We start from the raw sequence: 25,844 nt of genomic DNA, 5'->3' as shown, positions 1-25,844 counted from the left end.
TGTGCATGGAGGATCCTCATTCAGTTCCTAACACTGCAAATGTTCCCCGAACTCTGCCAGGAATGATCCCTGACTACAGCGGAGTGTGAAGAAATATTTTTTTAATTTTAAAAAATAATATTTTTAATCTGGAAGGCAAAGTTAGGGAAAGCAGATGGAGGGAACAGATTGTGGTATAGGAAGAGAGAGCTTCCACTTCCACTAGGCAGATAAGAATAGCAGTACAGGAGAGAGAGAGAACAAGGTTGTGTACATGATTGATTTTATCACCATCCTATTGCATTCACACAGTAAATGCCTGATAATAGTAACTACAAGTTTCCCTGAATAACCGTCATCACTTCATGTTCGGTCTCACCCTGTTTTTTTTGTTTGTTAATTATTTTTATTTTTTATTGAGTTACCGTGAGATGCAGAGTTACAAAGCTGATCATCTTCGGGTTTCAGTCATACAGTGTTCCAGCCCCAACCCTCCACCAGTGCACATTTCCTAGCACCAATGTCCCAGGCTTCCCCTCCCTGACCCTCCTCCCAGCCTGTCTCTATTGCAGGCACTTTCCTTCTCTGTCCCTCTGTCTCTGTCTCTGTCTCTCCCCACCCCCACTTTGGGGCATTATGGTTTGCAATACAGGTACTGAGAGTTTATCACGTTTGTTCTTTTACCTGTTTTCAGCACACATTTCTTTTCCAGAGCAATCATTTCCAAGTATCTTTGTCATGGCGGTCCCTTTTCTATCCCAACTGCCTACTCTCCCAGCATTTGAGGTGGGCTTCCAACTGTGGACCAATCCTCCTGGCCCCTGTTTCTACTGTCCTTGGGTTTTAATCTCATATTATGGGGTTTGTTTATTTGTTTGTTTTTTATTAGTGAAACACCATGAGGTACATTCGTAGACTTACAAATTTTTGTGCTTGGGTTACAGTCATACAAAGATCAAGTACCTATCCCTCCACCAGTGTCCATTCTCCACCCCCACCAATCCCAGTATCCCTCCCACCCCCCCACCCCCCATCCCACCCTGCCTCTGTGGCAAGGCACTCCCTTTTGTTGTCTCTCTCCTTTTGGGTGCTGTGGTTTGCAAAAGAGACATTGGGTAGCAGTCATGTTCGGTCTATAGTCTACTTTCAGCATGCATCTCCCATCCTGGGCGGATCTTCCCAACACCCTTTATTTGGTGCTCCCTTCTCTATCTGAGCTGCCTTTACCCCTAGAGTATGTGGCTGGCCACCAAGCCATGGAGTGAACCTCCTGGTATTTATCACAGCTATTCTTGGGTGTTAGTCTCCTATTTTGTTACTTTATGTTCCCCAGATGAATGCAGTCTTTCTATGTCTGTCCTTCTCTTTCTGGCTCATTTCGCTTAGCATATTTTCCATGTAGTACCATTTGTATGTAAATTTCATGACTTCATCTTTTCTAACCGCTACATGGTACTCCATTGTGTAGATGTACCAAAGTTTCTTTAACCAGTCATCTGTTCTCGGGCACTCAGGTTTTTTTCCATATTCTAGCTATTGTAAACAGTGCTGCAATGAACAAACAAGTGCAGATGTCACTTTGTCTATACTTTTTTGCCTCTCCTGGGTATATTCCCAGGAGTGGTATTGCTGGGTCAAATGGGAGCTCCATTTCTAGTTTTTTGAGAATCGTCCATACTGTTTTCCAAAAGGGTTGAACCAGTCAGCATTCCCATTATGGGTTTTTTTTTTTATATCCTACAAATGAGTCCAGGCTGGAGTGATAGCACGGCAGGTAGGGCATTTGCCTTGCACACGGCTGACCTGGGTTCAATTCCTCCGTCCCTCTCTGAGAGCTTGGCAAGCTACAGAGGGTATCCTGCCCACACAGCAGAGCCCGGCAAGATCCCTGTGGCATATTCGATATGCCAAAAACAGTAACAACAAGTCTCACAATGGAACAATGGAAGCGTTACTGGTCAAATCGATGAACTTGAGCAAATCGATGAACAATGGGAGGACAGCGCTACAGTCCAATCATTCGATGTCTGTCCCTCTCCTTCTGACTCATTTCACTCGGCATGATGTTCTCTCTGTCCATCCATTTACAAGTAAATTTCATTACTTCATTTTTTTCCTAACAGCTGCATAGTGCACCTTGTTTTCAAGTGATACTATCACAGTCTTCTCTAATTTCACACAATGGTCACAAAAACATAAAATTCGTCATAAAATCTGCAATGATTCTTCAGCAAAATGTGGTGCTGCTCCCCCACCCCCACCCCAGCTTTTTTTTTCCCAAAAAGTTCTGGCCAGCTGTGTTGGACCATTGTAAGCATAAAGCCCTACCATTTGCAATACACTAAGAGTATTGCAAATCACGGTGCCTAAATTAAAAAAAAAAAATAGTTGAAAAAAAAATCCTGGATACTTATGGATGTGGTTAAGGGCCTGTGGCCATCAAAAGTCCCGGGTACAAGTCCCTTTTGATTCTGACAGGGACAGAGGAAAGCCTTTCGGTCAAAGGGCCCCTAATCCCTTCTTTATTTGGTTCAAAAGCACCAAAGGAAAGGAAGCTGGCCCGTGGGCGCGCAGGTCACTCTCCTGTTATGAAACCTGAGAGTCGGCAGATCCAGCCGGGCCAGCACACCCGCGGCCCCGCATCCGGCCCCCTCAGTGGACCCCTGGGCTGGGCCCTGGCCTGTGGCAGCCTACCCGTGCCAGCCTGGAGGGGCAGCCAGAGCCCAGCACAAACAGCCTGCCGTGCAGCAAACCCGGTAAGGGAAGTGAGCGCGGCTGTTGACTCAGGCTAATTAGATGAGGGGCCTGCGCTTAGGCGTGATCCCTGGGAGGTGAAGAAAAACAGGATTGTCGGCCCCAGGCCCCTGAGCCCCCCTGCACCCCCCTCCCCCGATTCCCCAGCACAGCAGCATTCCTGCCTTGGTCGCCCCCTCCCCCCACACCGTCCCTGCTGAGGACGATGGGGGTCTGGCCCTGAGCTTACTGGGACAGGTGGAGCCACCCCTGCCCCCTCACCATCACCCCAGAGGTGGGGCCCCCCAAACCCTGGCTTCCCAGTGCAGCTGATTAATGGGATAAACCTACCCCCCACACATAAACTCACCCGTGGAAGAGCAAGAGAACGGGGCCAGTGTGACTAAGGGCCTTCTGCAAAGAGGCGGCCACTGTGCCCACAGTGGCCAGACCCACCTCCTCCTGGGGCCTGCTGGCCTCACGTCGAGACCACGGTCAGGACTCCAGGATCCTGGAGGCAGGGGGCAGGACCCAGGGTGAGCGCCAGGAGAGGCTTCAATCTCCACATCATGCCCACGAGGCTGGGGGCTGAAACCTGTGGCCCGTGCCAGACATCGGGGTGCATTATCAACTGGACAGAGGAGAACACCCCAGAACGGGGTTCTCTCAGCTGGAGTGGGAGGAGGAGAGGGAAAGGCAGTAGAGGTCAGTGAGGGCTTCCTGGAGGAGCTGGCCTTCCCAGAAGTCCACAAAGGGATAGGCAGGATTTGTATGGGGCGTGAGATAGCCACAGAAGAAGAGAGAAAATGCAAAAATGGTTCCCAGACAGAGGAGGGGGGTAGCAGGAGGGCTGTGGGGGGCGGTCAGCTGGGTGGGGAGCCAAGCCAGGCAGCCAGGATCTTGGAGGGGGTCCTAAGTCCATCAGCCCTTGTCCTTGCTTCCCCCCACCCCGTGTGGCTCTGGTCCCACTCAACAGTTGCTAGACCACCCAAAGCATCTCTCCTCTGGGCCTCCACACCCATACTCCCAGCCCCCCACCCCCAGCCTTCGCGTGGGTGGAAGAGGGGGCAGGTCAGATGGCCCCAGGTCCTTGACCCTCCAGCAGCGATGCAGCTCCTCACGCCACAGAGTGTGGCATCCTGCACAAGGGGTCCTCAGTGACCACCCCATCTCCACACCCTCCTCTGCCCCCGCTTCCTGCCCTCCCTTCAGCCTCCCCCTCCCCTGGGGATGCCTTGGGAGGGTGCGGGGGGGGGGGGCTGCACAGCGCCAGGTCTGACATTAGAAGGGCTTTCTCTGCTGGTTTGCCTGCTCGGCTGCTCCGGGGAGGACCCCTCCTTCCCCGGAACCCTCCACAGCACCAGGAACAGAACAGGGTTGGGGAGACTGCATCGATTCAGGGATGGTATCAAAGACAGGTGGGCGACCCCGTGAAGGAGATGCAGCCCCGTGGCAGAGTGCAGGGTGCGAAGTCCTGCACCGCACCTCAGCCCCCAAATTAATTCATTAATTGAAAACAAAAAACTGGGGGGGGGGTCAGAAAGATAGTACAGTGACTAAAGTGCTGGCCTTGCATGCAGCTGACCAGAGGTCCATCCCCAGCACCCCACAGGGTCCCCTGATCCCCACCAGGAGTGATCTCTGAGCACAGAACCAGGAGTAAGCCCGGGCTCTGTGCACAGCTGGGTGTGGCCCAAGAAGTAAAAGAAACAAATGGGGGCTAGGGAGATGGCGTGCACAGGACCCTGAGTTTGAACCCTGGTATTTCCAGCCTGGGTAGCACCACAAGGCTAGGCTCCAACCCGGAACCATTCATCCCAGTCAGCTGAGTGATGCCTGGAACAGACTGGGAGGCCATGAAGAAATAAGCATGCGAATGAATGCCTGGGGAGGCAAACCTGGTGGCAGGCAATAGGGCAGAGTGGGGCTTGTGGCAGGCAGCCAGGGAGTCTGGAAGACTGAGGGCCCGTGGCCCCGCGAAGAGTTCTGCAGAGAACCGAGTCCTAGACCGCTTGCTCTCTGGATGACGATGGCCAACTGGACCACAGACCCTGCAGCTCCCACACTGAAAAGATCAAATGAGCCGGCGCTTAGAGGATCCCTTTGAAAGCCTGAGGCAGGGAGGCCCGAGGGACCTCGCTCAGAAGTCCAAACCGGTGCCCCAACCGGGCCCCAAATCACAGATGATCAGGAACAGGTGTATGGTGAGGGGAGCTTAGCAGGCCCCCCGCTGGCCCGCTGGGAGCTGCCTCCTATCTGCCCAGGATCTCTGGCAGGCCTGGCTCCGCGAGGGGGTGGTAATTGGGTCCCTCTGGAAAACAGCAGAAGCGGCTTAGGGCAGCTGGAGGCGGCGGAAACCCAATCCGCTCCAGATCCCTGACATTCTCATCCGCGCCAGGCCTGTGGCTTCCTGGGACCACCTGGCTGCCCCACTGGCCTGTTCCCATGGATCCCGGCACAGGCTGGCCACTGGGGGTGCCCGGGGCAGTCTGCCCGCCAAGGTCTTGGTGGCAGCTGCCAAGGGCAGTCTGAAGCACGGTGCCGTACTCACACCCAGCTCCAGTGTCACCCTCACCTAGGGCAGAGGGTCACTCAGCCCCCACACCTATAGCTCAGCCTGCTCTGACACCCAGGCCAGCTTCCGTGCCCAGGAGTAGGTGTTGGCTGCCCCCTGAATTTGCCTTACAAGGGACAGGGTGACAACTCCCGTGGCATGGGTGCCTGCTGGCAGCTCCACTCAAGGTGTTGTTCAATCCTACTGCAGAGCAGGAAGTTTAAGGGTGCAGAACTTGCCAGGGTGCAGATAAAGAACTCAGCCCCCGGCTGGACATAGCACAGCAGGTGAGGTGCAGACCTGGCTTCAAACCCCTGCACCACATTCGGTGCCTCAAGCCCTGCTAGGAAGGAGCCCTGAGCACAGCCAGGTGGGGCCCCAAAATAAAATAGTTTCGCTTTGGGCTGAGATGATGGGTCCCAGAGTTATGGACATGCTTAGTACCGTGGGTTGGTCCCTCATGGACATGGTCCCCTAGGATTGCCTGGAGTGACCCCAGAACACAGAGTGAAGAGAAGCCCAGAGTAGGACCAGGTGTGGCCCCAAACACCAAAACTAAGCACGCACGCACGCACGCGCGCACACACACACACACACACACACACATACACATAGACACATATAGACACACACACATCATTCAGATACTCAAATACATACACAGACACACACAAAGACACACAGATACACACATAAACAGAAACACATACGGATACACAGACACACAAAGGAAGACACACAAAGACACACAGACACACACACACGGATTCAAGGTCAGAGAATATTGAGGTTGAGGTACTTCTCTTGCATACTGCAGACCCTGGTTTGATCCCTGACACTCCATATGTTCCTACCAGGAATGATTCCTGGAAGAGCCAGAAGTAAACCCTGAGCACTTCCAGGTGTGGTGCTAAAACCAAATTAAATTAAATTTAAAATATTTTTTAAATGAGAAACATGCAGCCAAGAATGTAGCCCAGTGGTAGAGTGATGCCTTTGAGGCATAAAGCCCTGCATTTGATCCTTGGAACTGCAAAAAATAACGGCCCAGCTCCACAACTGAACCTCACTAAGCCATCAAGCCAACAAAGCATCCCAACTCCACAGCTTCTGACTGCCCCCAAATTTCACAGTACTGACAGCCCAGTAGGATCACAGCAAACTTGATGGGGAAATTCCATAGAAGCCCATGGAGGTCAATGAGCAAAAACAGTAACGCCGAAGACTCTGCTAGCACCAAACAGTTGAGTAAATCCTCAGACAATAGCTTTAGTAACACCATTGTGAGACATAACAGTTATCACAAATTGACTTTTATTGATTTTTTAAAATAATTCCATTTTCCATTTTGTTGTAACAAATATGAAGTATATTTGTTCATGTCTGCTAAAGGGACAGGCCTGGGCGAGTCAGGGAGGTGGTGGGCACCAGAGACACTGGTGGAGGAAAGATCACCCTGGTGGTGGGATTAGTGTTGGAACATTGACTGTGTGGAAACTATTATAAATGACTTTGTAAATCATGGGAAAGAAGAAAGAAAGGAAGGAAGAAAGAAAGGGAGAAAGAAAGAAAGAAAGAAAGAAAGAAAGAAAGAAAGAAAGAAAAAGAAAGAGGGAGGTTGGCTGTGTTCTCTCTGCCTTTGCTCATTTCCCTCGACTAACTACTATTTTTCTCACCTCATGTCATATCCACTGTTAAGTATTTTGATATGAATGTTCATAGTAGCTTTATCATGCTGATCAAAAACTGAATGCAGTATAGGTGTATTACAATAGAAGAACATATAAATGAACTGTGTGACATTCAAACAATAAAAAAGGAGCACACACAAAAGCACAGTGCTTGGGGCTGGCGTGATAGTACAGCAGATAGGGTGCTTGCCTTGCAGTGCAGCTGACCTGGGTTCGATCCCTAGCACCCCAAATGGTCCCCTGAGCACTGCCAGAGTGTAACCATTGAGCTCAGAGTCAGGAACAAGGCCTGAGCACATCCAGGTGTAACCCAAGAAAACAAACAAAAAGAACAAAAGCGTGGTGCTGAGTAGAATAAGATTTACCCAAAAGAAAACACTTAGGAAGAATGTATACAGATGAATTTGTAAAACAGATGAGACTAATCCATCAGGGAAATATCGAAGAGTGGTCACAAATGGGCAGTTACAGAAAATGACTGTAAAAGGAAGGAGAAAAGTTCTTGCAGAGGTCATAATGTTCTGTCTTAATAGTGATTTTCATTGCACAGGCATATGCATTAAACAAACTTCACAGAATGAGGGCATTTGCCTTGTAGAGAGCCAATCCAGCTTCTATCCTCAGCATCCCTTATGGTCGTCTGAGCCTGTCAGAAGTAAGAGCAGAGCCAGGAGTGAGCCCTGAGCACAGCTGAGTGTGGCCCCAACCCCCCCCCCCAAAAAAAATTAATGGAATGGTTAATACAGCTCTAGGGTCAAGGGGAGACCCATAAACAAAACTTAACTCTAGTTAATAGCTTGTTTTATTTTGTTTTTGTTTTTGGACCATACCCGACAATGCTGAGAGTTTACTCCTGGCTCTGGACTCAGGAACTACTCCGGGTGGTGCTTGGGGACCATATTGGGTGCCCGGGATCAAACCGGAATGGGTCATGTGCAAGGCAAGTGCCCTACCTCCTGTACTATCTCTCCGGCCCCAATATACAGCTTGTTCTAAAATGCATCAAAAGGTCAGGTCAATAGTACAGTGGGTAGGGCATTTGCCTTGTCGGCGGGTGTCTAGGGTTCAATCCCAGCATCACATAGGGTCCCTCGAGCCTTCTCTGAGTGCAGAGCCAGCAGTAAGTCTTGAGTACCACTGAGTGTGGCCCAAAAACAAAACCAAACAATAATAAATAAAGTGCATCAAAATATGTGATAAATGAATAGAAGGCTGAATAAATAGATATGCAATAAAGCAAATATAGCAACTCATAATAATAGAATTTGAGTGGTTAATATAAATCGGTTTTTGATGCTGTTTTTTATTTTCCAATTTTATTTTTGTTTGTGGGTTTCAGTCAGCTGTGCTTAGGGCTTATTCCTGACTCTGCTCAGGGATCACTCCTGGCGGTGCTCAGGGATCAAATCGGGATCAGCTGCATGCAAGCAAACACCTTAACCTCAGTACAATCACTCCAGCCCCGTTAATACATATTTTATATCTGAATATCTTCACAATGAAGTGTTGGGATAGGAGATCATTATCAGAAATCTAAGTGCTACATTAAATAGAATCAGTAGAATTTAGGTTCAAAGCTTGGCAAAGTCTTTTGCCATACCCGTACCCATCTTTGGAATCACTCAGGTTAAATTAGGAGAGAAAATCTATGAAGTTTGGACTTTTGAAGAGAGGCGGGTTTGGTTTAAGAACAAAGGATTTGAGAAAAAAAAACTCTCCCACCATCCCAGAAACAGAGAAGTAAAGATTGCTGGTTCCTGGTCTTCAATGAAAAATCAAATACCAAGTATGCATCAGTGCCTCGTTTACAGTTGGATTTCTACCACCCACACTGTGTGGCAATGCCAAATCAAACTTAATCAGAGAAAATAGATCCCAGGTTGGTGGTACCTCGAGGGTACCCAGAAAATCAAAATAAAGCCTTTCTGTGGGGGCACTCCTACAAGTCACACCGCACAGGAATTCCACAGGGAAAGGAATGTCCGAGGAAAGTTGTAAGCCATACAAAGAAAGGTTTATCATGAGTTTTCAGAAACAGTAAGAGAAACGAACTATCAAGCACCTCTAATAATTGAACATCTGCAAGAATGTGGCATATGTATGTATTATGCACATGTAAATCTGCATGTATGGGGCCTCCCAACCAGTGCTCAGGGCCCCCAATGGTCACAACCAAATGGTGCTCTGGGACCACATCATGTGGGGTTCAAACTCAGCCCCCAGCACACACACAAAGCATAAATTTGACCTGAGTTTTCTCCCCAGACCTAAAATAGGTATATTTAAAATAATGAGAGAGAAACCACAAACCTAGCAGGCTTTAAAAAGTACAAAATAAAACACATAGAAATGAAAAAAATCAAATATAAATCACCAAATAAACTGTTTAATAAATGGGTAAAACTGCAATTAGGTGTAGCTGAAAGGAGAATTGTTGAATTAGATAACAGTTATGAGGAAAACCCCAGTAAGACTAACCAAAAGATGGCAATGGAAAGTGTGAATGATAATTAAGAGAATGATAATTAAGAGAATGTGTGAACAATAATTAAGAGAAAAGGAAGAGGGACTAAAAAAGGCCACAAATTTGCATAAGGATGAGGTGGTGGTCAAGGAAGTTCAATACCCTCATTAAAGGACCTGGCCCCTGGCAACACTGGGAGACTCAGCCTCAGTTCAGGTGCTGCACCAACAGGCTGTCCTGCCCCATCTACTTTGCCCCAGACATGCAGAAGAAAGTGGAAGCAAAGGAAAAAAGAATCTGAGGATCAGAAGGAAAGGACCAGGGTAAGGCATTTGCCTCATATGCAGCTAACTTGGGTTCAACTGCTGGCACTTTATATGGTCCTCTGAGTATCACCAGGAATGATCCCTGACCACAGAGCCAGGAGTAAGCCCTGGGCATAGTCAGGTATGGAGGAGAGGGAGGGAGGGAGGGAGGGAGGGAGGAAGGAAGGAAGGAAGGAAGGAAGGAAGGAAGGAAGGAAGGAAGGAAGGAAGGAAGGAAGTTAGGGAGGGAGGGAGGGAGGGAGGGAGGAGGGAGGGAGGGAGGGAGGATAGAGAAAGAAAGGAGCGAGAAGGAGAGAAAGGAGAGAAGGAAAGAAAGAAGAAATGAAGGAAGGAACAAAGGAAAGAGAGAGAAGGAAAGAAAGAGATGGGAAGGAAGGAAGGAAGGAAGGAAGGAAGGAAGGAAGGAAGGAAGGAAGGAAGGAAGGAAGGAAGGATCTGAGGGGTCTGATAATGCCATGGGCTTTGTTTTGTAACATGTTCCATAAAAACATCTTTTAGGGTGCAGGAGAGCACCTAGTGGCAAATCACCTACCATGCACATGAGGACTCAAGTTCGATTCCTGGAGTTGCCGCACATGTGCACTGCGATTCACCCTGGCATCTCTTTTATGTGTGATCCCCAGTACCACGTGATAATGTATCTCTGACTCTTCAACATGTGCTCACATCTTCCATGTGCTGAGGGACAGCAACTGTCAACTTCAGTGTTCTGTACCCAGCTGCGTTATCATTTAGGAGAAATAATAAAAACAATCTTTCATCAGAAGGTTTATTACCCATGGATTCTTGGTAAGATCTGTATAAAAGGGAGGCACTCTATTCTGGGGTCACCCACATCCCAACTCTGGGATATAATCTCTCCTTTACGGCATCTACCTTTGGATGCCTGTGAATTTTTTAGGGCAGAGATTTCCTTGAGTTGTGTTCTTTCTCCTTTTTATGTTCTCTCTTTCTGGAGAATATAACATCCTCCTTGGAACTAGTATCCTCTTTCAACAGGACAATTTTACTTCTAAAAAAGAAATGGGGTTAAACTGAGAAGGAGAAAATGAGCAAAGAAAACATAAACATGCAGGTAACTAAACAAGCAAAACTATAAAATATGCAAGTAATAGTGACAAAGGCTTAGCCCTCAGTTAGTTCTTGGCAAATGCTTACTGCTTGGTTTCTAGACCCTGCGGCATGATGCTGCCTGGTTGGGGTCAGCATCTGGCTGTCACATTCCATTTACATCTCGACTTCAGAAATTGGCCAAAAGTATATGCCTTCATAATTTAAATGCAACTCTATTTATCCTTTTATCTTTTTAATTCTTGCCACTTGTTGTTGTTGGGGAGGGGGGGAGGAAATTCTAGCTTGATTTCAGTCTACCATTTTGGAATTTCACTTTACTCGTTCAGTTTTGGGGGCCCCACCCAGGAGTGCTCAAAATGACTCCTAGTGGTGCTCAGGGGAACTATAGTTGATACCAGGGATTAAGGCCAGATCAGCCAGGAGCCAGGCAAGCACCTTACCTGCGGTACTCTGTCTCTCTGACCCTCACTTAAGTATGACTAAACTTAATAAAGTTACTTGTACCCTTGGTTATGTACCCAGGAAGTATCAGCTTCATAATCTGTCAAACTGCAGAATCACTTACTCTTCCAGTCACGTTCCCAGGACGCCAAGTGGGAAGTGTCCTGGCAACCAAAACAAAGCCCAAGAGGTCACAGTGTCCTGCTATTCCATATTGATCAAGTCTCTGTATTGGTCACCAGTCCACGTGGGGGGGATGAAAAGGAGCAATGGCTCTGAATTTGGAAACCTCCTTTTAGGTTTTCTGGGGGGACCAGGAGCAGCTCATTGGCTATCCCTGTCTCTCAGGAGCATATGCAATGCCTGGAATTCAAGTGCCTTATCTATCTGACCTTTGAAAGTCATATTTTAAAAACCATCCCCAGGTCACTGGGACAATGGTGGAGGGAAGTAGACGCCCTAGTGGAGGGTGTGGTACAGGAATGTTTCAGGCATGAAACCTTAATCAATGATATTGTAAACCATGGTGCCTAAAATTTAAAACTAACTTAAAATAAATTAAAATAAAAATAAAGTCATCCCAACATGGAGAATATCATGCTGAGTGGAATGAGTCAGGAGAAAAAGGAAAGGACATTGAATGATTGGACTCATTTGTGGGATATAAAAAAGCATAATATTAGACCAATACCCAAGAACAGAAGAAACAAGGGCCAGGAGGATTGGTCCACAGTTGGAAGCCTGCCTCAAATGCTGGGAGAGAAGGCAGTTGGGATGGAGAAAAAACCACCATGACAAAGGTAACTGGAAAGGATCGCTCTGGATAAGGACTGCATGCGGGAAACAGGTAAAGGAACAAACATGGTAACCTCTCAGTACCTGTATTGCAAACCCTATCACCCCAAAGGGGAGAGAGCAAGAGAAACAGAGACAGAAGGAAAGTCCCTGCCCCAGAGACAGGCTGAGGGGAGGGTGGTGGGAGGGAAATGGGGACATTGGTGGTTGGAAATGTACACTTGCAGAAGGATGGATGTTGGGACACTGTATGGCTTCAGAAACTCTGTATCTCAGGTGGTTCAACTTTTAAAAAATTAAGAATTGAACAAGACTAAAGAGAGCCCCTCAAAAGAGAAATACAATTGACACTTGTTATAGCTAAAATGTGATGTAAAGAACAAGGAACAAAAGTATGGGGTGTGGCCAGGGACATGGGCTCTACCACTCCCATATATGAGACTCTGGGGCGATTCACAACCCCCTAAATAACACAACACACCATGAGCTGTCATTTGTTGAGCATTTACTATGTTCCAGATGCTCAACATCAACACTTCAGGTACTCTTACATATCTGCTGCCAGGGAGCTATGAATGAAACTTGCCATCAGACACACTGACTGACTCAGGGTGGTCAGGCGAGGTCACTTCCAAATCCAAATCCAGAACAGCCATGTGCCAAGGCCCTGCTCTGACCACTTACTTGGCTACAATTTTGTTTGCTTTCGTTTGGGGCGCGGGGGGCAGGGGTCATACCCAGCAAAGCTCAGGGCTTGCTCCTGGCTCTGTGCTCAGGGATGACTCCTGGCAGTGCTCAGGGGATCATATGGCGTGTCATGGATGGAACCGGGGTCCGTGTGTGCAAGTCAAATGCCTCCCCACAGGACTATCTCTTCAGTCCCCAACTCTTCCTTCCCCCCTTATTCCCACCTCCCCTTCCCTCTGCTGTCACTGTCTCATCGCTGTGATGTCCTGGGTCCTCACTGCAGGTGCAGTGCTCACTCGCTTGTTTGCCATGCCCAAGAAAGCACAACTATCGTGGCAACCTCACACTCTCCTTCTTCCAGTCACTGAGCAGAAGTCGTGGACTCTCATCCTCGCTCCCTGCATCTTCCTGGAGGAATTCGAGCCCAAGGAGGCCATGAGGAGAGGGGAGGTGACATCCCTGACCAGGAGCTTCCTGCATAAACAGGAGGCGCATGGGAAGCTGACCGGACAATGGGCAGCGAGCAGGCCGGGCCTCCTGTCTCCGGTGGGCGCTCAGGCCCGCGGGCGGGCCGGCCTCCAGGCCTCCCCACAAGAGGAACTGGCTCGCTCCTGGCTTTCCCAAGAGGAAGTTCCCCACTGGTTCTCGGGAAGCCCTGCCCCACACAGGCCTCGCCTGCGCCTGGGCCTCCTCTTTCTTCTCCGGGAGCGTGTTGTCTTTAGGGCTAATCTGGGAGACCGGCCTTCCCTGAAGTGACCTGGCGGGCTCTGAGGGGGTGGACAAGCCAGGCCTGGCTCAGATGCCAGCCCAGGAGGCGGCCTCTCCTGCACATTCGGCCTGGGGTGGAGCAGGAGGGTGTCGAGAACCCAGGAGGAAGGCCCGGATAATCTCAGGCTTGGCATGTGGAATTCAGGGTTGGATTCCCAGCACCGCGGGGTCCCCTGAGCACCACTCAGAGTGACCCCCCACAGCACTGAGCAGGGACCCACACCCCCAGCACCGCACTGCAGGGGGAAGCAAACGAACCAAATGAGTTGAGAGTTTTCGGTATCAATATTGCAAACCACAATGCCCCAAAGGAGAGAGACAGAAACGGAGACAGAGAGAGAAGAAAAGCGCCTGCCATAGAGGCAGGCAGGGGGTGGGGGGTGATGGGGGTGAACCCGGGGATACTGGTGCTGGTAAATGTACATTGGTGGAGGGGTGGGTGTTGGAACACTGTAGGACTGAAAACTAAACATGAACAGCTTTGTAAAGGTCTATCTCACTATGATCCAATAAAAAATAAACAAAACAAACAAACACTGTCCTCCCGTTGTTCATCGATTTGCTCGAGCAGGCCCAGTAATGTCTCCATTGTGAGACTTGTTACTGTGTTTGGCATATTGAATACGTCACGGGTAGCTTGCCAGGCTTTGTCGTGCAGGCGAGATACTGTCGGTAGCTTGCCGGGCTCTCCGAGAGGGGCAAAGGAATCGAACCCGGCTCGGCCGGGCTGGCTGCGTGCAAGGCAAACGCCCTACCACTGTGCTATCCCTCTGCCCCGAGTAAAAAAGTAAAATAAAAAAAAAATTTAAGGGACTGGAGCAAAAGCACAGTGGGTAGGACGTTTGCCTTGCACGCAGCCGACCTGGGTTTGATTCCTAGAATCCCATATGGTCCCCCCGAAGCACTGCCAGGAGTGATTTCTGAGTGCAGAGCCAGAAGTAATCCCTGAGCATCACTGGGTGTGACCCGAAAAGCAAAAAAAAAAAAAAAATTAAATGGTTTGAAAGAAACAAGAAACCAACTCTTTGGTATAAGTGACTGGACATCCCAGCCTAGTTCTAGCCAGCTGTGCTCTTGGCAAGATGTTTACCCTCTCTTGAGCTACTGTTTCCGTATCTATAAAGGGGACCAAGAATATCCGTCAAAGAACAATACAGGAGAAAAGGCACTTGCTTTGCATGTGGTAGACCTAGTCTACCAGCACCCCAGAGGGTTCCCCAAGCCCCCCACGACTGACTTCTGAACACAGAATCAGGACTAAGCCCTGAGTGCCATCGGATGTGGCCCAAAAGCCAAAACAGACTATCCGGAAGGAAGGGGTGGTTTGAGGATGAAGTGGGATAATGTGCATGAACTGACACCTGGGGACAGCCGGTGGTGCCTGGATCCATAAAGCAGAGAAAAAGCCACCACCTTTGCCCGGTGCTGGCCGACTGCAGCCTTTGAACTGTCACCAGCACAGAGACGCTGTCACCACAGAGCAAGGGGAGAGGGGGGCTCGGGTGGGGGATGATCAGGAGCCTCAGACCACAGCCTTCCCAGACTGCCCCGGGCCACCCAGCCCCATTTCGGTCCCCTCCGTCACTGATAGGCCACCTGACTCAGCGCCCTTTTCATTCAGCGGCCTCAGAGTAACTGTCTGTTCTTGCCTCCCTGTGACTCCGTCCTGCCGTGGTTCGTGGCTACAGGTGAGGGCTGGAGTGGACACGGCCTCCCAAGGGCCCCTCCAGCACATGTTTCCACCGTCCCCTCCCTCCCCGGACACTCCGCCCAGCAGGGCAGAAATCTCCACCATGTCCCTTGCAAGAAGCCAATTCCACCTACTAAGTAAGGACCCCTCTCCCAGGGGTCCACGCTGTCCTGTGTAGGCCATCCTGTCCGCAGGGGGCCCACCCTACAGGCCCCACCCGCCCCAGCTGCCCTGGGCCCTGCCATCCACACCCCTGCCTGGCACACGGCCCACCCCTCGCTCTCCCTTTACACACCCCAAAGAGCCTCGGGATAAAGTTCAAGCCCTTTCGGATGTCCTGTCCACTGTCCAGCCTACTGCCCATCCCCCACTGCCACACTGGGCACTGTCAGCCCAGCCTGGGACTTCCCTGAGCGCACTCCTGCACCCCTGCCTGGGACCCCAGGTGCTTCTGGCTTGCATGCTTGCCCCACCCCTACTCCCTCATACTCAGCCCTGCAGAGAGACCCAGCCTCACTTCCTCTGGGAAGACTCCTCCATGCCTCAACCTCCCCTTCGCAGCCTTCACCCACCCAACCCCCTATAACTCTCCACCCTAAAGCCAGAAAAAAGTCCCTCTGCTCCAGACCCCCAGGTCTAGCTGGTCCCTAGAGGGTGCCTGGCTTCCAGCCTTTGAATGCAGATGTGAATGAATGAATGAATGAATGAGTGAATGACCAATTCTAGCAATCTCACAGAGGTTGTCCTGGCAGGCAGAGGGATAGATGTCTCATCCCATCTATGCAGCAGAAGCTTCCCCCCACTAGGGTTCTTCTGGTATTTAAAGTTTGCAAATAGGGGTTGGAGCGATAGCACAGCGGGTAGGGCATTTGCCTTGCATGCGGCCGATCCAGGTTCGATTTCCAGCATCCCATATGATCCCCCGAGCACCGCCAGGGGTAATTCCTGAGTGCATGAGCCAGGAGTAACCCTTGAGCATCGCTGGGTGTGACCCAAAAGAAAAAAATAGGTTTGCAAATAACTTGGCCCTAACACCCCAGGAGCCAGTCAACCCCGCTGAGGTCTAAGGAGACCTGAGAGCTCCTTCTGGGGCCTGAGAGAGGGGGTGAGCTCCCCAGAGGCAGAGGAGGGGCAACCCAGCAGGTACAATGGGCAACGCAGGGCTGGAGCCATAGTGTAGCAGGGAGAGGACTCATCCTGCATGTGGCTGACCTGGGTTCAACCCCCGGCACCCCATATGGTCCTCCAAGCCTGCCAGGAGTCAGCCCTGAGTACAGAGCCAGGAGTTGGCCCTGAGCACAGCAGGTTGTAGCCCAAAAACAAAAAGGAACACACACACACACACACACACACAAAACACACACACACACCACGTTGGAAAGGGTCTGTTTACCAGGACTCACCCTTCAGAGAAAGTGCTGGGGGCACCGAGAGCAGGCATGTGGGCACCCAAGCGCCACCTAGCTGCTCCTTGACAGAGAAGGTCCCAGAAGCCTTTGTCGGGTCCTGTGTGGGGTGTCGCCCCAAGACGTGCTCTACTAGCCCTGCTCTGGGCCTGTTTCCTCCTTTGCCACGGGGCTAGGGGACCCCTTCTCCAGAAGGACCCTCGAGTCCCAGGCACAGGAAGGCAGCCCAGGGGTCTCATTGCCAAGAGTGAGAATCAGAATGGAAGACACAAACGTCATGTGCGTGGGGGGGTCCAGCAGGCAGGACGGGGTGGTGGGCTCGGAGCCCCGCAGCTCCCCCTGTGCTCCCAGCATCCCTTGTCTGTCCCATCTGTCCGTGTGCCAGGTGGAGTACCAGTCTGGGGGGCTCATGAACTCCCAGGGCGTGGTGTACTGGGACCAGCCCCCTGGGGGCCTCCTGCAGCCTCAGCGGGAAGAAAGCGATTTGCCCACCCACCATCCCGGGCCCAACTATATCCAGTGCCCCCTGATGGGGGAAGTGGCACAAGGAAGTCCCTAGAGACCAGAGAACCCAGTTTCTGGCCACAGGGAAACTGCCTTCCCCACCCCACCCCACCCCCCACCCCCCAGCAGCAGTGGCTTAGGACCCTCTCTCATGCTGAGAAATTCCTTTGTGAAGTTGTCCAGTTCTTAACAAAATTATCAATGGCTCCATTTTGCAAATGAACCCTAATTAAGGCTCTAGGCTGTGAAAGTTCAAAAGAAAAATCTTGTCCTGAGATGACCTGGTAAAACCAAATTTAGGTGAAGTGATCTTGCCAAAATACCAGTCCTGGAGTGGGGAGATGGTTCAAAGGGGCTGAACACAAGCCCAGGTTTGATCCCCGACACCACAGGGGTCCCAGTGTACAGTCCATGAGCAACGCCAGATGCAGCCCAAAAGCAGAAATCAATGGACAAAATCAAACTTGATCACACAAGACTCTTGAGTCACCAACATACAGGAAATGTCTGGTGAAAGGTACCACTGGGATGCAACCAGCAAAATCCAGGTTCTAAAAGACAATCAGACAAGTGGGCCACAACTTTTAAAAGGGAGATTCAAGGAAGGGGGGGAAAGTGAGGGATGTATTTAAAGAACAGATGAACCAGAGCTGGAGAGATAAGGTACTGTCTTGCATACAGCCGACCTGGGTTAGATCCCTGGTGCCACAAATGATCCCTCAGCATAGCCAGGAGTGATTCCTGAGCACAGAGCCATAAGTAAGCCTTGAGCATTGTTGAGTGTGGCCCCAAAACAAAAGCAAACCAGGGGCTGGAGCGATAGCACAGCAGGTAGGGCGTTTGCCTTGCACGCGGCTGATCCAGGTTGATTCCCAACATCCCATATGATCCCCCAAGCACCGCCAGGAGTAATTCCTGAGTGCATGAGCCAGGAGTAACCCCTGTGCATTTGTGCATTGCCGGGTGTGACCCAAGAAGCAAAAAAAAAGCAAACCAAAGAAAAGGCTGTGTAACCCAGTAGGTGGGTCAAAGCAGGGCCTTGGCATGTGGCTGCCCAGCATTTGAGCCGCCTGAACCCGAGTCAGTGTGTCAGGGAGAAGTTTCATTCCTATCTTCCTCTCAGCAGATATGTAAGAATACCTGAAATATTGACATAGAACATCTGGAACATATGTTCAACAAATGACATCTCTTGTTGCTTGCTGGGTGTTTATGGTATTGAGGACTGTCCTCATATTCGAGTGGCAGAGCCTCTGTCCCTGAGCCAGGCCCTCAGCACCGCCTATGGTCCCCCAAGCACTGTCAGGAGTGACCCCTGAACAGAGAGCCCAAGTTAGCCCTGCGTGCCACCGGGTGTGGCCCCAAAACCAAAAGAGAGAGAAAAATGTCTGACACATGTAACAAGATGAACAAATACCAAAAGTCAGACAAAAGTAACTGGTTAGGCAAAACATGTTATGCACATGAAAGAATACATGTGATTGCCATATTTACACGGAGTTCAAAGCAGCAAAATCGAGAGCTGACAATAGACGTCAGACCACGGGCTGCCCTGGGGATTGGACGGTGATATGGAGCAAACAGAAGGAGGCCTAAGGTGACAGAGTGCTGGGAAACGCAGTCACTGGACATGTGAGATGCTTGTTTACCACATGTAAATGATTTGGTAGCCAGGGCACATGCACACACGTCATCACAGCCGGGACTCTCCTCAGAAGGCCCATCATGAGCACAAAGCTCGGCCCTTTCCCTCCGTACCTCCCTCAAGCCTAAGAGTGACATCCTGGGCCAGAGAGAGTGTCCAGCAGGCCAGACACTAGCCGTGCATACGGCAGACCCTGGTTGAACCCCTGGACCAATGCCCCCCTGCACTCCCAGGAGGGCTGAGAGCAGCCTCTGAGCACCACTAAGCATGAGCAAAACCCACAAGATGAAACAAAGCGGACTTCCAGAGCAGGAGAAGTAACTCGGTGGGTCGCGCACTTGCAGGAGCTCCGGACTCAATCCACATGGGCTGGGCTAGAGTAATAGCACAGCCGGTAGGGGTAGGGCATTTGACTTGCATCTCATATGGTCCCCTGAGCAACGCCAGGAGTAATTCCTGAGTGCAGAGCCAGGAATAACCCCTATGCATCACCAGGTATGATCCAAAAAGCAAAAAAAGAAAAAAAAAAAAAAAGAAAAAGCACATGGGCCTCCTCCAGAGTGATCCCTGAGCACTGAACTGGGAGTAGCCCCCAGCAACACTGAGTGTGGTTAAAAGAGAAACAAAAATGGCCCTTCTTCATGAGATTCTTTAGAAAGTGGTGACTTGTGGAGAGAGATGGGGCCAACCATGGGGAAAGGCTCATGGTAGGGAGGGTGGGCCATGCCTTGGGGCCAGTTTGGGGGACAAGCAAGATGCCCCCCTGTCTTTGCCAAGGCGGGTGGTGTGGAGGTGCAGCTGCTATGGGCCTGCGGCTCTCAGACCCTGAGTGGCCTCCCTGCCCGCCCAACTCACCGCCCCTCTCTTGGAAAACCCTGTGGCCATCTTCCCAACCCCCGCGGGAAGCGCCCTGAGGCAGGAGCCAAGGACTCTACACTCTCCCGCCGCCAGTGTGTGCCAGGCCCGAACTCTTGGGTGAGGGTCCCCGGCAAGGATCTCAGCCTTGGAAGTCGAGGAAGCGGCCAGCAGAGTCCTGCCTCTGGGTATCCCAGAGATCTTGGCAGCGGGGAGACTTCCTGGACCAGGAACCAGCCCCTCTACCCTTCCTCTGCCTTCACCTCAGCCAGGAAAAAGGCCTCCTATGCCCACTGTGGGCCTGATAGCCAGTGGGGACCCCCTCCTTGGGCAAAGAGGTCCGGCGGCAGTGCGGTGAGAAAGCCAAAATTCAGGCCTGCTGGGGGCTGGGAGAACACTGACCACAATACTCTCCAGCCCCAGACAGTTGAGTCTGTAAGGGCTTCTGTGATGGAGGGGGATCAAGTTCCTCTTCTGTCCCCCACCCTCTCTCCCTCCTCCCCTCTCTTCCTGTCTCCCTCTTTCTCCCTCTCACTCTCTTCCCCTCCCTCTCTCTTTCCTTCTCTCTCTTCCCCAGGGCTTCCTCCATCTCCCCGCCCCCACCCATCTCTCCTCCCTCCTTATCTCCCACCCCTGTACCAGGTAGTGTCTGGGGAGAAACCTCCACCTCTGGGCCACCGCCACAGGCAAGGCCACAGAAAGTGAGTGCCCAGTGTGGCCAGCCTGAGGCGAAGAATATTCCTCCTGGGCTTCTGAGAAGTTACCTGGATAGGGGACACCTGGTGGCAGCCCTGTCACCCTCCCCACCAGAGAGAGAGAGAGAGAGAGAGAATAACAGGCTGTTGGTCAGTCACCTTCGTGTCATCCAGAAGGTCCTGAGCAAGAGCGAGCGGGAGTAACTGGAGATTGGGCATCAGATGGGCCTGTTTCCTGTTCCCCACCCAAGCGTGCAGGACAGGGACCTGGAGTCGAAGGCCAAAGCTGAACGTGGAAAGGGGGTTGCCTAACCAGGACTTGGGGCCCCGGTTGTGCACAGGCAGTAGCCACCAGGACCGGCACCAGCTGGTCCTTTGCTTTTGGAGGAGGCGAAGCTGGTCCGAGTTGGGGGTTGGGGCCGGGGTGGCAGGACAGGACCCTTGGGGCAGGTTCAGAGGCCCTGGCCTGGAGAGGGGGCTGGGCTGCAAATCCCCAAGGCAGCAGTTGTTGAGCTCCGCAGGAGCAAGGGGCAGGGCCACAGCTTCCCTGGCCGGGGGATCTCCCCAACACCCAGTGGGATGGGGACCCCCTTTCCATCAGAGCCTTTTGGTGGCCAGGCGCAGCTCAGCCTCGCCAAGCAAGGCCCTCCGCAGCAGGGACTGAGAAGGTTGAGATGTCAGTCAAGGGACACCGAGGCTTCCTGGACGCCTCTCAGGGCCACCTGGCCACCTGCGGGGTGGGGGTGGGGGAGGGAGGAAGACTCATCCAGCCGGCTGGGTTGCAGCCTTCCAACCCTGGCTGCAGGAAGCCCTGTCAGGGCACCTCTGTGGGAGGGCAGAAGGGCCTGAGTCCACTCCCCCCAGTGGGCACCCAGGCCTGACCCCACAGGCTCCTCCTGGCCAGGGTTCCCTCTTCAAAGACAGCCACACGCCTGCTCTTCCCATTCAGAAATCCTTAGAGGTACTCTTTCCCTACGCACACAAACTCACATACACTCGCTCACACATACTCACACCTACACACTGTCACACACACATACACTCACACACACACATGCTCACACACACACATATATATACATGTACACTCACGCACTCACACACATGCTCACACACACCCACATATACACTTGTACACTCATACACTCACACACACATATATACACTCACTCTCGCACACATGTACTCATACACACACGCTCAAATATAACCACATAAACACACTCATTCTCACACATACATACACTCATACATACTCACACATATGCTCACACATACCCACATATACACACGCACTCTCACACACACTCACACATGCTCACACAAAGCTGCCCCTCCCGCACTCACACTCGCACACACTCACAGATGCTTGATCCCTTGCTCACTCTGAGGCCGTAACAGGAGCCAAGTGTGGAATGCAAGTGGGGAGTGATGACACATAGGACAATGCTGTCACACCTGGCTGCAGCCGCCAGGGACAGAGTCGCAGCCAGCCTGGGTGGCCAGAGAGGCAGAGACACAGCTGTCGTATGGCCCCGGCCTGGGGGGAGGACAGGCTTGGGGGTCAGTCTGCAGCAGCCCCAAACCCAATGTCCACCCCCACACAGCCCTATAGATGGGGCTCCCAGAAGAAACACACCTGTGGGGCCTGCCGGGCTGTTTGGGGGAGGGAAGGGGCTGGGGACACCTGGACTCCAAGTCCTAGAGCCATTTGTCAGGATGGGTGGAGGGGGGATGAGTTTAGGGGTGCACTGTGCCCCCCTCTCAAGGTGATGCTCTGCTGACCACCTGGCAGCCATCTTCCAGATCCCACCCTCCACCCCTCCTCCAGTGCAGAGCGAGCTAGCAGGTGGTCTGGGGGTGCTGGGGCCGCTGGCCCCGGAGAACTCTTCAGATGCTTCAGACGCTGGCAAAGAAGCCGTGACAGTACTGCACCACTCCAGACATCCTCTCACTACCCCATAGCTGCACACGCCCAACTATGTGCAGCCTTCTCCACGATGCATCCCAGCCCCTCAGTGCCAAGGGGACCTGAGGTCTCACCCCCCCCCATCTTCCTCCCTCCATGGCAGACTGGATGCTGCTGACTGCTAAGGCCACGCCTGACTTCCCACAGTGCTGACCTGTTCCCCTCAACACACCTGCAGGCTCTCCCCCATCAGGCCTGCTGAGAGATGAGAACAGTCACTCAGCCCTGGAGGGGGTGAGGGAGGAAGAGAGGCAGAGAGGGAGGGAGGGAAGGAGGGAAGAAAGGAGGAAGGAAGGAAGGAAGGAAGGAAGGAAGCAAGGAAGGGAGGGAGGGAGGGAGGGAGGGAGGGAGGGAGGAAGACACAGTAGCCGTCAGCCACCTTCACTCTGACAGGTGGTACCCACAGATCACTGGCCTGTATGTGCGGGGCTGTGTGGCCAGCGCAACCCGGCTTCCCGCGCTCCCGCCTGCGTATACCTGTGTCTTAGTGCACACGCCCGCAGGCAGCTGGCGGCAGCTGCAGCCTTACAACCCTTCGCACGGCCCCTCCCCACGATTTCTACATGTGACACCTGTGGACGAGCGCGCGCCCCTCCACCCCCATCCCGCGCCCACGGCCGCGCCGACGCCCGCAACAGCGCCAGGGCAGAGCGGGCTCTTTGGAGTCCTTGGAACCCGCAGCCAAGCCGCGGGCTCCCGACGCGCAGTCCAAGGAGGGGGCTAATCCCCAGGGCCGGGGAGGGCGCCGGGACGGACCGGGAGCCCCCTGGGGGCCGACGTCCCCGGGCCCCTCTTCCGCGCGACCCTCTCCGAGCGGGCGAGCGAGCGAGCGAGCGGGCGAGCGCAGGCCCGGCCGCGCGAGGGACACGGATTCTGGGCTGATTCTTCCAAAGCCACCGCGCCGCTCTCCTCCCACCCGGGCCGGCCTCGGCGCCGGCCGCCCCGCCCCCACCGAGCCGCGGTCCAGCGCGGGCACCGCGGGCCCCGGCCCCGCGCGGCCGTTTCCTTTCACCTGGACGCCGCGCGGAGGCTGGACGCGCCTCTCGGCGCCGGGGCTCTCGGGCCCCCGACCGCCCGCAGATCTCCGGGGGGCTGGAGAGCGCGGGAGCGGCAGGGACGGAGGGGGGTCTCCCCCTCCCTCGAAGGCTGCCGGGGAGGGGGCGGCCGCGCGGGCCCCGCGGGGCGGGCGTTGACCAAAAGTGACTTGGAGATGAACCGGCCCGTGCGCCACTGGCCGCCGGGCGCTGGGGGCGAGCGCGCCTGACGCAAGCGGAACTCGGTGGAGCCCATACGAATCAGAACAGAGCGAGGCGCGGCGGCCCGGGCCGGCAGGACGCGGCGCGGCCAGACACGCGGGGCGCGCCTCGGGAGACGGGGGCGGGGGGCGCGCGGCGCGCAGAGCCCACCGAGGCGGAGACTGGCCTGCGCGGGGAGGGGCGGCGGGGCCCGAGCCCCTCTCGGTTGGGCGGACTCCCCATGGCCAGAGGCTGAGCCGCCCCGCCGCCGGCCGCCCCCCGGGGGAAGGGCAAGCCGCGCCGAGCGCCGCCAGCCGCAGCCGCCCGAGCCTCGGCCCCCGCGCGCCCGCGCCGCGCCCGGACGAGCGAGCCCCGGGGCCGGCCCCGGCGCGCCGCGATGGCCAGCTACCCCGAGCCCGAGGGCGCCGCGGGCGCCCTGCTGGCCCCGGAGCCCGGCCGCGCCGCCAAGGAGCCCGAGGCGGCCCCGCCGAGCCCCGGGCCGGGCGGCGGCGGCGGCGCGGCCCCGGCCCCCGAGAAGCCCGACCCGGCGCAGAAGCCCCCGTACTCGTACGTGGCGCTCATCGCCATGGCCATCCGCGAGAGCGCCGAGAAGCGGCTCACGCTGTCGGGCATCTACCAGTACATCATCGCCAAGTTCCCGTTCTACGAGAAGAACAAGAAGGGCTGGCAGAACAGCATCCGCCACAACCTCAGCCTCAACGAGTGCTTCATCAAGGTGCCGCGCGAGGGCGGCGGCGAGCGCAAGGGCAACTACTGGACGCTGGACCCGGCCTGCGAGGACATGTTCGAGAAGGGCAACTACCGCCGCCGCCGCCGCATGAAGCGGCCCTTCCGCCCGCCGCCCGCACACTTCCCGCCGGCCAAGGGCCTCTTCGCGGCGGGCGGCGCTCCGGGCGGCTGCGGCGTGGCGGGCGCGGGCGCCGACGGCTACGGCTACCTGGCGCCGCCCAAGTATCTGCAGTCGGGCTTCCTCAACAACTCGTGGCCGCTGCCGCAGCCGCCGTCGCCCATGCCCTACGCCTCCTGCCAGATGGCCGCGGCCGCGGCGGCGGCGGCGGCGGCGGCGGCGGCGGCGGCCGCGGGTCCGGGCGGCTCCAGCGCCGCCGCGGTGGTCAAGGGCTTGGCGAGCTCCGCCGCCTCCTACGGGCCCTACTCGCGCGTGCAGGGCATGGCGCTGCCGCCCGGCGTGGTGAACTCCTACAACGGCCTGGGGGCGGCCCCGGCCGCGCCCCCGCCGCCGCCGCCGCCGCACTCGCACCCGCACCCGCACCCGCACCCGCACCCGCACGCCCACCATCTGCACGCGGCCGCCGCGCCCCCGCCGGCCCCGCCGCCGCACCACGGGGCCGCCGCGCCGCCGCCCGGCCAGCTCAGCCCGGCCAGCCCGGCCACCGCCGCGCCCCCGGCGCCGCCCGCGCCCACCAACGCCGCCGGCCTGCAGTTCGCCTGCGCCCGGCAGCCCGAGCTCGCCATGATGCATTGCTCCTACTGGGACCACGACAGCAAGACGGGCGCGCTGCACTCGCGCCTCGACCTCTGAGCGGGGCCGCGGGGCCGCGCGACGCCGCGCCGCGCCGCGCCGGGGCCGCAGCCCTCGCCGGGCGGCCGGACCGCGCGCCGCGCGCTGCTCTTTGTCTCCGCGGCCTCCCCCCGCGCTGCCCTCTCCGGCCTCGGGCCTGCAGGCCGCCCCCGCGCCCGCGCTCACCCCTGGCCCGAATTCCCGACGGAGAGGAAGCGCCCCGGGCCGAGGAGCGGCCGGCCTCCTCGTCTCGCCCGGCCGGTGCGTTCGCGCCCCGCTCGTCTGCGCGATCCGGGCTGCGAGCGCGCGGCTCCGCCGGCCACGACACCCGCGCCGCCGCGCGACGGACGGACCTGCGTGTGCCCCGCGCGGCCGCGGTTCTGCAGCCGCCCGAGCCCGGAACCCCCGCAGCCCGGCTCCACGGCCCGTGCCCGGGTGGACTTGGCGGCGCGCATCGGAGGAGCGAGGCCCCGCACCTTCCGCTCTCCAGCCCGACTCTGCCCGCACCTCCGGGCCCAGGCTGCTGGCTGATGCTCTGCTAAAAGAATCGGTGGGGCCATGTTAGATGATATTAAAAAAAAAAATGGGTTTTTTTTATATAAGGAAAAAAATACTCACCGGGAACACGGCGACGTATTGTGGCCTTGGAGTTTGCTAAAGCCAAAGACGAAAATGTTCTTTTCCAGTAGAATTGCTTTCTGGTTTTCCCAAAAGCTGGCTGCAGAGGTTGGAGGCTGTTCGGTAAAAGACAGTTTCCTCTTAAGAATTGGAAGGTTTTCCGTTCCCTGCCCTA

The 25,844-nt window shown here is 54.6% G+C and overlaps 1 protein-coding gene across 1 annotated transcript; it reads left to right on the top strand.

Annotated features, from left to right (window-relative positions):
• The first annotated feature begins 23,908 nt into the window (after nucleotides 1–23,908).
• Nucleotides 23,909–25,072, top strand: FOXL2 (forkhead box L2). Its single transcript, XM_056121973.1, has one exon. The coding sequence runs from the start codon at nucleotides 23,909–23,911 to the stop codon at nucleotides 25,070–25,072; it is 1,164 nt and encodes a 387-aa protein (XP_055977948.1).
• Nucleotides 25,073–25,844: the final 772 nt, after the last annotated feature.

This window comes from Sorex fumeus, unplaced genomic scaffold, assembly GCF_029834395.1.
Source record: "Sorex fumeus unplaced genomic scaffold, SorFum_2.1 ptg000044l, whole genome shotgun sequence".
Taxonomy (NCBI): Eukaryota; Metazoa; Chordata; class Mammalia; order Eulipotyphla; family Soricidae; genus Sorex; species Sorex fumeus.
This window is presented reverse-complemented; position numbering and strand designations above follow the sequence as displayed.